This window comes from Piliocolobus tephrosceles, chromosome 19, assembly GCF_002776525.5.
Source record: "Piliocolobus tephrosceles isolate RC106 chromosome 19, ASM277652v3, whole genome shotgun sequence".
Lineage (NCBI taxonomy): Eukaryota > Metazoa > Chordata > Mammalia > Primates > Cercopithecidae > Piliocolobus > Piliocolobus tephrosceles.
This window is the reverse complement of record NC_045452.1, coordinates 34,195,037-34,210,463: the sequence shown is the minus strand read 5'-3', so window position 1 is coordinate 34,210,463 and position 15,427 is coordinate 34,195,037. Positions and strand designations below refer to the sequence as shown.

The window sequence follows — 15,427 nt, the reverse complement described above, 5'->3', positions numbered from 1 at the left end:
CCTAAAAAAAAAAAAAAAAAAAAAATACACTTATTCAGGAGAGGAGGTGGAAGGGCCCAGCCTGGCCCTGTCTTGCCAGCTTCCTGCACAGCAGGGAGTGTCCTCATTCTGCAGACCCTGATTCTTCCTGGTGGGGGAAGGTCGGCGGGGGGGAACTCCTTTGTCCGTCGTTCTCTCAGCCACTGGCTTCATCCTTTGGGGGTTCTTTCTGATCATTGCCTTCAGAGCCCCATCTGAAGAGGGTGTCAGTGTAGAACACAGTGAGTCAGAATGTGGAAGCAAATGGAACCATCTGGAAGCTTTGCTCTAGGCCTTATAAAACACATAATTTGTTAGGTGTGAAATATATAGTATGTGTAGTAGTGATAATAGGATGGAATAAATGCCTTAGATTTGCAAAATTATGTCAGAGAGTTTAGGGATCTTTGGTCCTGTACCAGTGACATCATTTTGTGGCTCTTGGGGATTTGGGGAGGGACCTCCCTGAAGCCACTGTGCAGCAGCCTCGTGCTCAGGGCTCACAGGTCCCATATGTGTTTCCCCCACTTCCTCCACCAAAGCTGAGCTGTCCTACCTTTCTCACATCCCCACACCCCGCGAGTGTCCCTCTGCTTAGCAGCTATTTATTCTGCCTGTATTTGGGCCAATTGCACAGGCTGTCTGAGACCTGACAGTATGCTAGAATGTAGAGGGCTTACAATATTTTGTGTAATATCATGGAAAAGCATACAGTTCTTTCGGTTGATGGTGGTTACAGATAAGACTGCAGAGACAGCTCGTGGTGGGTTGGAGTGTGGCTCAGTCTCCCGTGGGTCTGCTCCCCTTCCAGACTGCATGTGGAATTCTGTATAGAGTAAAGCATATTCGTGTATGTAGGAGGAAGGCTTAGAATAAAATTTAACTTTTTTTCTTACGGAAGCAGTACATGTTCATTGTAAGAATTAGGAAACATAGATACAAAATAAACTTTATGAAAAACTTTATGAAAAAGGTGATCATCTGCATTAGTCTGTTTTTGCACTGCTAATAAAGACTGAGCAATTTATAAAGGTAAGAGGTTTAATTGATTCACAGTTCCACATGGCTGCAGAGGCCTCACAATCATGATGGAAGATGAAGGAGGGACAAAGGGACGTCTTACATGGCAGCCAGCAAAGAGAGAAATGAGAACCAAGCGAAAGGGGGAAACTCCTTTTAAAAACGTCAGATCTCATGGGCCTTCTTCACTACAACGAGAACAGTGTGGGGGAAATTGCGCCCGTGACTCAATTATCTCCCACTGGGTCCCTCCCGCACAAGTGGGAACCGTGAGAGCTACAATTCAAGATGAGATTTGGGTGGGGACACAGCCAAACCATATCATCATCCTTGAAGCTAAATCTTTGAATGGGAGCAAAGCCATAATAATTTTCTTCCAATTCCTAGTACTGAATTAGATTTAGACATGTTTAAGGCTTTGTATTTTTGTGTTATTATGACCAGGAGCTCAGTAATGCCTAACTTCTGCCTTGAAGGATGATGTGAGCGTACAAGAGGGTTGGCCACATCCCTCCAGCTTCATTCCTGGTGTCCAACGGGAGGCAAATAGGCCCCTTTGCACCTCTTAACCACCGTAGTCCTCTCCCATTGCCAGCCCCTTCTGACTTTTGGGGTTGTTTTACCCTCTGGACAGCAGTGTGAACAAGGTATGTCAGGCCAAGGGGGCTGCTCCCTATGGGAGGCCTGGCCGTGTTGGCTTCCAGGAGGCCAGATGGGTGCTGCTCACCATAGAAAGTGACCCTTTTCCCTGGTCCTGAGCCAACCTGTCACTTCCATGCTGTGTCACTTTGACAACTATCTTTGCTTTCTACAGAATGAAAGGAAACTTTCAAAAGTCAACGTATTAAAGCCTGTTTGCATTTATTCTTTTATGAATTTTGCTCGCATTTTGTCTACCGCTTTTTAAATTGGTTGTTTGTCTTTATATTATCAATCTTAGTAGCTGCTGGAAGGTTGACCACAGAAACCTGGTTCTAACTTTCAGGGAGGTCACCATGTCTGCCTCCATTCAGGCCCATCAGGAAGGGGTGCCTTCTGTCAAGGCACAGGCTCCAGGTCCCTTAGGTGGAAGGAAAACACATGGTCTTTATCCAGTGGACTCAGGGTGCAGGTAACTGGACAAATTCACCGTCATCATTTTCACAGATCCCTGTAGAGCTGGACCGAAGGAGGTGGGAGAACCTGCCGGGAGCCGCTGCAGTGGGAGGGTTTACAGACGTTCTCATAGCCTCTTTCTGTTTGGTTGTTTAACTCCTATTAAAAGGAGTGGCTTTCAGCCTTCTCCTTGCTTACTGTCTTGCAACGTATGTGTGTTCACATGTTCCATGCACATTTGTAACTCTCACCATGCTCTCTGATTCAGCTTTGTTCCCTTAAAGTTGCCCCAGCAGCGCTTTGCCAATGATGATTGTGTTTTTTAAAATACCAGTTGCTTACTTCTGTTTAGTTATCTCAGGGCTAAATATTGTTAATCAATTAAATATAAGCAGCATGTTCTAGATTTTATATCTTCCTGGATATAAATCTTCCTGGATATGACTTCCACTCATAACATTATGGATTTTTATTGTAAACAAGGTAGAATTTTATTTGCCACCTAATCATTTCATCATGGTGAGTGTCCTCCTTACAGAGCGTATACTGAATTTGGGTTTTACTCCTGTTTTGTTCATTTCCACAATTTGAACTCTGCGTTATTATCCCATTTTCTGTTAGGGTCATTGTGTTGTTAAGTAATCAACTTGCACAGAAGGTGTGCACTTAGAAGGTTAACAGAAAACAAGTTAAAACATGACTGAAAATGTATTTCTGTAAGAATTACTGTAGTTCTCCTGAGAGTATAAATAGCCAGGGTTTTAAAGATCTGCTTTATAGGATTTATACTGCAAATAACTTGGCAGGATTAATTGGCCTGCATTTGCTTGCTGTAGTCAGTACCATCTAGTGTTTTAGTCAATATCAGTTTTTGTAGTGTGGATGAAGCTGGTGATGGCAGCTGCAGCCTGTCTGGAGTTGCTGCTGCCATGTGTCAGCTGCAGCAGGGGAGGCTGGGGCTCTGTGCTCCATGGAGCTGGTAGGAGCCGGGAACAGGTGGAAGCCCCACCTCCCTGCAAGTTGGAGGAGCAGGAGCCCCGCCATCCTGGGCACAGCTGCAGCCACCCATTAGCAGCTGTGGACCCAGGCATCCCTGCACTCACCAGGGCCCAGGAAGCCCCCCTGCCCCGACAGGCTCAGAAGTGCCTGCTCCCACTGCCTGGTCTCTCCCTGCTCCCAGCACCTGCTCCAATTTCAGAGCAAAGTTGTGGCCAAGCTGGGGCACTATCACAACCTGGCTGGGTGTGTGTTCGCTCAGGGCAGTGCTGACATGCCAGCACCCTGCTGCCTCGGCCCCCTCCAGACTTTGGGCACTGAGGAGCATGAGAGGGAGGCCAGTGTGGGACTGAGGGCAGCACAGCACAGGCCTTGCAGGTGCCCCTCAGCAGGAACAGCTTGGGTGCCATGCGCACTGTGGACGGCAAGATAATGGTGGCAGGAGGCAGACAAACTCCTGGGAAGAAAGGGGAGGGTCCCTGGTGAAACTCCACCTTCAGCTTACAGAGGGCTTCAGGCCTGGGGACCAGGCTGCCAGTTCCGCAGACCGGAGTGAGAACTTATGGTGCTTTTCCCGGGCCCACCCATGGCTGCCCATGGACCAATCAGCACACACTTTCTCTCCTCTGAAGCCTATAAAAACCCCCGGACTCAGCCAGACTCGGGCAGAAGAAGGGACGACCTGCTTGTGGAGAAGAGCTACCCACTGCGGGTCTCTCTGAGCTGTTCTGTCACTCAGTGAAGCACCTCTTTGCATTGCTCACCTTCCACTTGTCCATGCCCCTCTTTCTTCCTGGACACGGGAGAAGAACTTGAGACCTGCTGAATGGCAGGGCTGAAACACACCCTTTGCTTGCCACGTTGCAAGCAATGAGCAGAGGAGAGAAGAACTGCAGCCCTTCAGGGAGCCCAGACTAGGAGCTCCCTGAGCCAGGGCGGTGACGCCCTCGTTGGGGCCCTGCAGTTTCTGGTGTTTGCAGGCTTCTGGGCACCACCATGTTCCCGGTTTCAGCCATGGAAGCTATGTGTGGTATGCCTGGTTCAGCTGCAGCCTTGCAGGGAGCCAGTGCCCATGCCAGTGCCTGGAGCTGCCCAGCCTGCCACAGCCAGTGTGCCTGGCTGTACACAATAGCTGGACCCCACGTCCACTCACTCACACATCCCTTCCCGCTCCATGCCTGGCTCACCCTTGGCAGGCATGGGATCCAAGCCAGAAGTGTGAACTGAGCTCAGCCTGCCATGCTGTGTGGGCAGAATGAGCCCAGCAGGCCCAAGCAAAACTCGGGTAAAGGCGCCACCAGTGACAGAGGTTTCTGGCCAGAAAAATGATACCCTGAGGATCCTGTGACACTGGGCTCTGATTTACCAAAAAGAGCCATACCTGACTAGGGACGTGGGGAAGCAGGGGCATGCAGGTCTGTCCACGAAAGCCCCACTCCTTGCTTTAGGGACGGTAGCTGATGCCCATGAGTGCTCCTTTGTGCAGATGCTGTGCTGGTGCTGAATCACCAGGGCTTGCCCCGCCTGTAGAACCACCACCAAGAAGGTGTGAGAGAGTCTCAGCTCACAGCACCAGACACTTCAGACCCAGGTTGGAGAGCTCGAGGGCCTGAAACAGGCTCCAGGAAGATGTGAGTCTCAACTCACAGCACCAGACACTTCAGACCCAGATGTGAGTCTTAACTCACAGCACCAGACACTTCAGACCCAGGTCGGAGAGCTCGAGGGCCTGAAACAGGCTCAGTCCCAGACTCTCGCCCAGTGCTCCCTTGCCCGCTTGTCCGGCTGTCGCTCTGCAGACCGCAGGCTGGTCAGAGGCTTCCCATCCAGAGTGACCCAGCAAGGTGTTTCTGTTTCTTAGAAGAGGACAATCATAGCTGCATGGGAAAACAGTTGTTACTGAGGATTGTACTAAGTAGATCCCTTTCACATCAATAGTAACCAATTTAAAGCCCTTTCATTTACAAATGTTTCTGCTTTAAGGACTTAGAGGTTAGTTCCTATGCAATCAAGTTTGGATACAGCCCACGTGGTCCCAAAAGGCAACAGGGCACAGGTAATGTTCCCTGGCTGTGATTAGTTAGTTGAGGACACCACAATTGGAAGCATCCACGATCTTCCTCACAGGAAGCACCCGACTGAGAGCTGTGGACGCTGAGGATGCGGCTTAAGTCTGCCCTAGCAGAGCTCAGGGCCTGGTGGGAAAAGCAGGGTGGTCAGGCCATGGGGGGAGTGAGCAGAGAGGGGTAACCAAGTCTGCACAAGGAGCCACGAATCCCCCCGCTCAACCAGGAGCACTGACTCTGGGTCCTCAAGGCCCCCCACCAGGGGCGCTGACTCTGGGCCCTCAAGGCCCCCCACGGGGGGCGCTGACTCTGGGCCCTCAAGGACCCCCACGGGGGGTGCTGACTCTGGGCCCTCAAGGCCTGTGGCGCCCACAGCTCCATCCACAGCAGCGAGCCTTGTGCAGTTTCACCACAATGGTAGCACACATGCAACCTCCTGGGTGCTGCTGGGGCCTATGGGAGTCGGGGGTGTGGACAGTGTGCTCCCTGGGCCTGCTCAGGGTGATGCTGAGTACCAGGCAGCAGTGAGTGGGGTGACTGAAGGGAAACTCGGGGGACATCTGGCCCTCTGTGCTCTGCCACGCTTGTCCCATGTGTGTTTGGTTTGGGGCCCTTGGCCCTGCTCCTGTAGACTCCGAGTAGCTGTCTGTCCCACGTTTCCGTAGCCAAGTTCGCTCGACACAGTCAACTTGGGCTGTGTGCTTTTTATTGCTGATCCCTAAATTGGTGACAACTAGTGTACATTTGAACAGTTGCCACCAGTTGCTACCTTTCAATAAAAATTACAGATTAATAATAAATGGTAGGAGTTCATGCTTCTTCCTTCTGGTGAAGACCAACACATGGCCCTATTTTAAACAGCAGAAAGCTGCAGAGCCACTGCCACATTGCAGGCACCATCTAGGATGTGTAGGCATCTCAGGGATGTTTTGGCACTCAGAGGATTGTATGGTTTATTTTTAGGAAACAACTGTAGCAGCCAAGTGAAGACACTGGACAGGGGAGGACAGCTGTTGCATGTGTCCACGGGGCCTGAAGTAGGCCACGAAAGCCCCAAGTGTGCCCCTGTGTTGGCACAAGTACAGGGGCTGCCAAGGAAAAGCTGGGGGTGGAGGAACTCAGTGCACAGTGTTCCTGTGGGGCAGGCATGGCGTCCAGCGGGGAGGGGTGGAGAAGGCTGAGCCTGCCCCAGCCATGTGGGCTTCACAGCCTGCTGGGAGAGGCAGGCCACAAAGAGGGAGACAAATTGTGGATTGCACTGTGTGGAGGGAGAGGGAGGGGAGCACTGGGGTGGGTTGGTGTTGTGTGAGCTGGGACTTGAGCAGTAGGAGGTGGGGTCTGATGAAGCCTTGCACAAGGACCTGGCAAGGAGGGAACAGGGAAGCACCCCAGGAAGTTGGAGAGGCTCTGGTGGGCATGGCAAAGGGCTGACTATGTTCCCAGTGGCCGTGACACATGGGCATGTGTTAGAGCACGTTTTTTATTTGTAAAGACATAGCCCTGGTTGCTGCAAGGAGAGGGGCTCTCAGGGTCAAGAGAAGGCAGAGAGGCTCCTGCATAAGCTGAATGGTAACAGCAGGGCAGAGGCGGACGGGCTGATGTGTTTAGCCCAACTCTGGGAGAAGAGCTGGTAACATGGGGTGTGGCGTAAGAGGGGAGAGAGAACCAGGTAGTCTCCAGGTGTCTGGCCTGAGCGCCTGCTGCGTGCAGTGCAGGGTGGCAACAAGATTTACTTGTGTGCATTGGTTTATCTGCTGCCCCGGGTGGCCGGGTGAACAAGGAGCTGACATTTTTCAAAGCTGAAAACACCTTACTTGAGGCCCCTTGGAGCACCCAGGCCTCACCAGGCCCACCCCCGCCCAGCCGCCCTAGAGCTGCCTTGCTAGGCCAGTCTACTACTGTCTGTGCTATTGGCATGTGCTTCTCCCATGATGCATCCCTTTTAATGAGGGAAGAACTAGAGCCACAGTTTGATGAAGTTGCTGACTGGGCAACTGAGGTGTTAGTGCCCTATGCAAGGTGCCCTGACTGACACCTCTACATGTTACTTTCTGTCATTTGTCATTGATAGAATTTCCTCTTCTGTTTCAGTAGATTCCTATTCTCATCAATATTTCCCACTTAATATGATGAATATTGTACATTATTATACTTGTTTTAATTATCTCCTTTTGTGTTGCACTAGAAAAAAATGCGTTTGCTGAAAATTAGGCACAAATCTTGCTTGCTCTGTGTACAAGATCTGTATCTTGCTCAATGTGTACAAAATCTCTATAAAGATTCACTTAGCAGCAGATTGCAGGGAGGGTTTCCTAGAAGGTAAAATATTTCACTGAAAATATTATCAATTGAATATTTTGGAACACTTTAGTGATATTGTTTGGTTTAGATAATGCTGAAAGCAAAATATAAATTATGAGGTGAAGTGTATCTCTAAACATGCAGGATTCGCTTGTTGAGTTTCAGATTGTTTTCATTCAAATGATGTAAGAGGTTTATACTTCAATTGCTTTTGTTAAGTGAGCAAATCATCATTCAATTTTTTTGCTACAAAGTTAATCTAGCTTTGGAATGCTGCTTGATGTATAGTAAAGAATCAACACGAATAATCTGCACTTTAATAACGTTTCTCTTTTTTTTAGTTTGCAGTTCAAAGCTATTAAATATGGAACCCATAGCAGTCATAAAGAATATGTAAAAGTTTTCTCAAAGCTATCCATTTGTGAGGGGAAAATGGATTTAATCCAGTAATATATATGTTAGTAATTTTAATCCCATTCACCAGTTGTCTTAAACAGTTTTTAATCTGTAAACTTTTAGTGGACTCCTAAAGATGGCATTTTTTACCAGCACAATAGAGACTATTCAAGTTCTGATGCATCTTTGGTGTAAATAAGTCATGTTTTTAATATTTTATTACAGGGTATGGTTTTTCATTAAGGGAAGGGGAGAAAAAGAGTAGGTACGCTCATTGTCCAAAGTTGATAAGAACATTATATTTATATATATTGTTTATACTTGTGGTTGCAATGTAAGTATCTATGAAAAGGTATAAAGAATAATGTAATGATCATTTACCTACCCCCAGTATAAAACTTATAACATTGCCAATTTGATCATGTTAGCTGAAATCAAAAGCGAGCTCATGAAGAAATGATCAGGACACGGTGAGGGAATGGCCTTGTTTGATCCAGCTTGATCTTCTTCCATGTCGGCACCCAGTGTCTGGTCCTGTTTATTAAAAATAAAAAGCACATTCATATGTCCCTGATTTAAGATGCCACCTTTACCAAATATTCTGTGTCTGGATGTGTTGTGTCTGATTCTGTATTTTTTTTTTTTTTCCGTCACATTGACCCTCTTTGTCCGTGAGCCATGCTGTGTTGCTTTAGGCACTGAGGCTCTTTATTTCTAACAGGAAGGACTAAGCCACCTGCTCCTTTGGTTCAGAGTTTTCCTGAGTATTTGAGTCTGTTTATCCTTTTCATGTAAACATTAGAATCAGCTTGTCTAGTTCCATTAAAAAAAAAAAGTTGGATTTGTACCTGGAACCAAGTGCAACTGAAGTCTCAGGTCTTCTGCAGCCAAGTTCAGTGTTCTTCCACACTCACCACCTCCCAGCTCTGTTTACTTCTTACTGCATTAGGAGGCATTCTGAGAAATGAAGAGGTTGTTCTGAATATTGCTATCAAATAAGGCTTTTTAAAAATGGACCATTGTTGGAATTTTGTTCCATAGGGGATATTTGATAGGGCTTTAATTCTTACTTGTTTGTAGTTCAGGTCATAAGAGGTTCTTTTAAAAAGGAAAGAAAAAATAGCTCTGTGAAATGTGCTAAAGTGTTTGCATTTGCTATTTTGCTTTGTTTTATAACCTTTGGTACAAGAGTTGGCATTTGTCAAAGCTGAAAATGTTGGCTTCTGCTCTGCAAGAGATTTGTAGCTCCCATTCTTAGTGTGGGCGGTACCTGCAGGTACTCACCTGCCACCACACTCGGCATGACTGTTTTCTACTGTGAGACATTTTCCATGTCCTTTTAAAAGAATTTTAATACGTAAGCGCAGGAAACAAGGTGAACTACATGAATTAGGTGAACTACATGAGCTGGCCTCAGCACTTTTATTGTTGTTGTCAAGTTTGTTTTCCCTGATCCCAGGTATCTGAGAGAAGTCAGCCTTCTCAAGCAAACGAATTATTGATTAATTATATATAAGAATTAAATTAGCCTTTTGTGTGTCTTCTGCCTATTATTAATAAACTTTTTATTTTGAAGGCTGGGTGCGGTGACTCATGCCTGTAATCCCAGCACTTTGGAGGCCAAGGAGGGTGGATCACCTGAGGTCAGGAGTTCAAGACCAGCCTAGTCAACATGGTGAAACACTGTCTCTACTAAAAATACAAAAATTAGCTGGGCATGGTGGCATGTCCCTGTAATTCCAGCTACTCAGGAGGCTGGGGCAGGCAGCTTGAACCTGAGAGGTAGAGGTTGCAGTGAGCCGAGATAGTGCCACTGCACTCCAGCCTGGGCAAGCCAGACTCTCAAAAAAAATAATAATAAAAAAACTTTTTATTTTGAGATAATATGGATTCACATGTAGTTGTAAGAAATAATACTTACATGAACATAAGCCTTCATTTCTCTGGGATAAATGCCCAGAAGTACAATTGCTGAGTCATGTGGTAGTTGCATGTTTTATTTTCAGGAAACTGCCAAACTACTTTCCGGAGTAGCTATCCCATTTCACATGTCTGCCAGCAGTCTACGAGAGATCCCTCTTCTCCACAGCCTCGTTTTCACTTGGGGCTGTCACTATTTTTAAAGCGACACTATGCTTAATAGCCCTTCTCAGAGGCGTGCAGCGGAGTTATCTCACTGTAGTTCTCAGTTGCATATCCCTGGTGACTCATGATCCTGAGCATCTTTTCATGAGTTTATTTTCCATCTGTACATCCTCTTCATGTCTTTTGCCCATTTTCTAATTGGACTGTTTATTTATTTTACTGTTGAGCTTTGAGAATTTCTTATATATTCTGTTTGTTGGATATGTGTTTTTCAAATATTTTCTTCCAGTCTGTAGCTTGTTTTTTCATCTTTTTAACGGGGGCGTTTGCAGAGAAAAAGTTTTCAGCTTCCAGTTTGTCAGTTGTTTCTTTAGTGGATTGTGCTTTTGCTGTGAAGTCTAAAAACTCTTTGCCTAGCCCTAGATCCTGAGGATTTTCTCCTATGACTTTCTAAAAGTTTCATAGTTTTATGTTTTGCATGTAAGCCCATAATCTATTTTGAGTTAAGTTTTGACTAAGGTAGGAGACCTGAATTGAGGTTAATTTTTTTGGATCTCTAGTTGCCCCAATAAGGCCATGCCTCCTTCATGGAATTGCTTTTGCAACCTTGTCCAAAATCAGTTCGACATATTTATGTGGTCTATTGGGGGTTCTCTGTGCTATCCTCTTATGATCTGCTCGTCTGCCTCTTGCCAACACTGTACTGTCTTGATGACTGTAGCTTTGTAGTAAATGCTGAGATCAGCTAGACTGATTGCTCCCACTTTATTCTTTTTGATGGTGGCTACTTTAAAGTCTTTCTAAGAGAATTCTAACATCTGTGTCATCTCCCTGTTGGCATCTGTTGATTGTCTTTTTTCATTTAGTTTGATATCTTCTGTTTCTCGGTGTGACAAGTGATTTTTTATTGGAACCTGTTTATATGATACTATGAGACTCTAAATCTTACTCAAGCCTTCTGTTTTGGCTGACTTTCTCATACACCATGGTGTCAGAGGAAGCAAGGATGCTGTCTCATTACTGCTGGGTGGGGAATAAGTCCAAGTTCTCCACTGGGGCTCCTGGATACTTCCCCGTTGTGAGAGGGCCTCGTCACAGCTCCATTTGGAGCCTGCACTGACAGCACGGGCTAGCATTGTTTCTACCAGCTGGGAAGAGAGTCCAGGTTCCCCACACAGTCTTCCCTGACTCTGCATTTTGGCGTGGGAAGGGAAGGGCTTGTTAGAGCCTGGTGGGAATGGAAATTGTGGCTTGTCACTCAGCCTTGTCAGACACCACCCAACAAGGGGACTCTGGATTGTCCGTACAGCCTGGCGCAGGGGCGGTGTGGTTGAGGTTTTCTCTGTGGTGTTTGCCTGGAATCAAGCAATTCTTGTCTAAAAAGTTTTCTGTCTCGCTGGGCTACCTCTTTCCTGGTCCTTTGGCCAGAGAGAGCAGCTTTTGTTACAGCTTTTTATGTGTTTTGTTTTTGCCAATGCCTGCTGATGTTTCTGGGTTCTAGCTTCTTCAGCTCTATGTTGAGAAAATGAAGCAAAAGGAAAATGCAGGGTCGCTTTTCAGGTCCTGAGGCCCCCCTGGCTTGTCAGCTTTCTCTGCATCTCTCAGTCTTTTTATGTGTGTTTTATGTATAATATCCACGATTCTTAGTTGTATTTAATGAGAGGAAAAAGGAGAACTTCGCCTTCCCACTGAGGACATTCCCTTGCCTATTTAAAACGAGTTTCAGCCAATAAGAACAGAGCTATTTGGACAGGCTTATTTGTTGTTCCTCCAGTTTATAGTCTGGGCTTCTCAGCAGCGCCTTGCCATCACTTTGCCTGCATAACCTCAGTGCCTTCACACATGCCACCTGTTTTCCCGTCTTCATGATGTGCTCAACCAGACCTCTCGTCTGAAGCTAGTTTAATGAGGATGTCCCCAGTTTTCTGGCCTGATCCCTCCAGCCAGGAGGCTCCTGGGAGCACCCACAGCCTACTGAGGGCATCTGCCCTGCCTGCAAGACAGGGGCCTTGCCCTCTGTGCCTACATCTCACCTCCCATTCTAGACCTTAACCCAATCACTTTTCATCAGTCCTTTCATAATGAAAATATTAAAACACATACAAATACACAGTTGTATCAGGAACTCTGCATGCCCGTCAGCCACATCAGTAATTACCAACCAGGGCCCTTTGGCTGGTTTTGTCTACACCTCATCTATGTTTTTCTCACCCCAGTGAGTTATTCTGAAGTAAATCCTAGATATTGTCCTTTTATTTGTAAATACTTCAGTATATGTCACTAAAAGAGAATTACCATTTCTACACCTAAAATAATGTATCATAATTCCTTAATATAATCAGCTATTCAGGCAATATTTACATTTAAGTTTCTCAGAATCTGATTTAGATTCTTGTGTCTAGCACAAGTGCTTTGCACGTAATTGATTCTCAGAAAATATATCTTGAAATAATTAATGACTATAAAATAATAATGCTTTTAAAACTATCTGGCAAACTTTCTTGAATAAAGGATTCTAAAGAGAAACTCATTTAACTTTTAGCAACACATTTGCCTGAAATATAGTGAGATTGAAAGTTATTAACAAATGATTTCATGAAAAACTATATATCTAAAATATATATTTTTAGATATTTGATATAGATATATAAGATATATGCATGTTTTAGTACATTTTAGTCACCATTTTCTAAGAGCAATGAGTTTGCCTTTTAGTGATTTATAAGTTTTATTTGTATACAAAGTAATGTGATTATAAAATTTGCGAATCCTCTTTTTCCTCCATTGCAATTTGATGATATTCTTTATTATAGATCATGTATTAATACAGTCTAACAAAGTGTATCTAAAACATTTAAGAAGAGGAAATTCCTAAATTTGTTAACCAGAAATTGTGATACTTGTTCTTTGAGGATTTCCTGTGTTTTCTCCTGCCAACAAAATAGTACTTTGGTGTAGCTAAGAAATTAGATTGAATTTTAACAGTCATATGCGCTTTAGTTTTGTCTGCATGAGGAGCTATTCAAGGTGAGAGAGAAGTAGCTAAGAGAGAAGCTGTGGGTGCTGGTTCTGCGGTGTGGCTTTAGTTTACAGCTGGAAGCCAAAAGCCTATCCAGAGTAAAGATAGATGGCAAGTATGTGAGCGCCCTTCTGAGGTCTGTCACCATCTGTGGTGACGTGTTGTGTCCTTAGTCCATCCCGCAGCAGATGTTTTTCCAGGGTGCAGATGCCAGTGCCTTTGTCCCTAGTTCAGCACTCTTCACGGCACTCCATTGCCCGGAATCAAACCCACCCTCCTCAGAGTGGTGTGCCCTGAAGCTCCCTTGCTGGGACCTGGTCCCACCCTCATCATCCCTCCCTGTGGGGGAATCCACGCGAGAAGTCCTTTGCTGGACTGGAATGTGCCAAGGAGGAGTATTTTGTACCAGATGGCAGATCTGACTTCTCTAACAAGACCTAGTTCTTATTTTATGATTTTTTTCCTTTAATTTGTAATAATGTTGTAATTATTTCCTTAGGGTAGACTTACTTCACATTACTCATATCATAGGCACACTAAATGCTATTTTCTTACTGCCTTTCAGACAGAAACAGTCTCCGCCAGTCAAGAAACCCTCAAAAGTGTTTTGCCATGGATGTAGAAGATGAAGAAAACATGAGTAAGATCTAGGCCTATCACGTAGTATCAGATAGCTAATTTTATGTTAACATTTTGGTGTTTTTGCAAATATATTTCATGAGACCAATGTGGGGAATTGTGTTTTTTCCCGTAACGTGTTCTACTGACAGTGGCATGTTTTTAATTTTTGGTGTGTTCTCTGCAACAGGTGTCAGAATTTGCTGTAGACGTTTTCCCTGCAGCGGTATGTCTAGGTTTTTCCTTCTTCGTTATCGTCGTGGGGCATCACTGTGCGCCCTGGAATGGGCTTCTGGGCACATCTCATGAAGCCCCACTGTTTCGTGTGGAGTCCTGTCACGGCACGCCTCTTAGAATAATGCTCTGAGTATTCATGCATGCAAATCGAAGATAAATGTCTGAGATTGATTTAAATACCCAGTCCTTTGCAATAATAGTACAGAAATCCCTGCATTGTGAAGGAAGGAGGTTCACACGTGTCTGTTGCTCTGAAGTTCGCAGAGGTGCTAATGAAAGCTGGGACTGGTGTGGGCCTCCTCCTTCCGTGCTGTTCTCTCTGGGGCGGGTGGGTGGAAAGCCTCTGGGGTACGTCAGTGTTTCCTCTCTGTGTTTTCTTCTATAAAAAGCTCGTTGAAGGTACTTATCTCTTCTAGTTCATCTTCAGTCCCAGAAAACAGATTTAAATGCTTTCACAGAAGTTGGGAGAGTTTAGTAGAGAAATTACAACAAAGGCATCATTGCTCTGACTAATATAAATATCCATATTTACCTCTTACTTGTCTCAAGGAATAACATGCAGCTGTCAGTGATGAGTGACATGTCACTGGGAGTGATTATTGAGCATTAGAATTTGGCTCAGCACTTTCCCTTTGACTTCACGCAAAACTGATGATCTGGGGTCTTGGAATCGCTCTTGTGTACCGTGTAGAACCCAAACTGTGACCCAGTGAAACATTTCTGCGTGGTATTGCTGCCCCGTGGGTGTGCTATGGATGCTGTGAGGGGGCTGGGCCTCTGCTCTATGGACTGTACGCTAAGTGTTGGCTCTGGTTGAAGTTAGCCGTCTGGGGTGTGAGGGTGAGAACACTTCCTGCAGTGCTACCCGGCAACCGCGGGACCAGGGTGCGCACCTCCCTTCTGCTGATGTGTGCGCAGCCCGCGGCTGCCGGTGATTGTTTTTTCAGGTTTTTTTCCTCATCCTTCCTGCTCTTGAGATCTTTTAAAAATCCAGGTTTATGTTTTTACTGGGCAGTTCTACTCACTGTTTCCAATTTTGCCACAAGCTTTAAGAGAGAGGTTACATCCATACTCCTCATTTGAAAAAATGTGACCTGTGCTTGGCCCGTGCCGTAGCCCACCGACGGAGCGTGTGCAGGGGTCCCCAGGGCCTCTGTGTCGGGACTGTGGCCTACAGCCTGCAGTTGCAGTCACCTCGCATAGACAGAGGCTTCATGATCGTGTAGGTTCTGGAACTATCCCCAAACTGATCCTGTGATAACTTGACGTGATAAACAATTCTCCTGAATAATTTTTCTGTAAAGATAAGCTGATGTTCTAGTGCTGAAACTTGGAAATTCTGGTCCTGTATTTTTTAAATCATTTTGAAAGCAACGCAAAGCCCTACGATGATCAGTATGTACATTTATGAAATGTAGTAGCATGATACAGAGAGAGAAGGCATCTGTTTAAGAAAAGCTGTGAAAGTGGCATCTTTTTCTAGTTTTAGTATTTTCCTTTATTATAGTAGCATTTTCAATGACAATGAGAGTAGTATTTCAGTGTGCTCCTGAAGTGAATAAGGGTTTAGAATGTA

At 45.5% G+C, this 15,427-nt stretch overlaps 1 protein-coding gene across 3 annotated transcripts in view; it reads left to right on the top strand.

The window, feature by feature from the left end:
- The window catches only part of ADARB1 (adenosine deaminase RNA specific B1), a 135,923-nt gene that overhangs the window by 82,413 nt on the left and 38,083 nt on the right, over window positions 1-15,427 (top strand). For all 3 annotated transcript variants that reach the window (XM_026447459.1, XM_023194534.1, XM_023194536.1), the window contains one exon: window positions 13,562-13,636. In XM_026447459.1, the coding sequence (XP_026303244.1) occupies window positions 13,609-13,636 (28 nt within the window). In that variant the 5' untranslated portion in view covers window positions 13,562-13,608. The remainder of the gene's footprint in view (window positions 1-13,561; window positions 13,637-15,427) is intronic.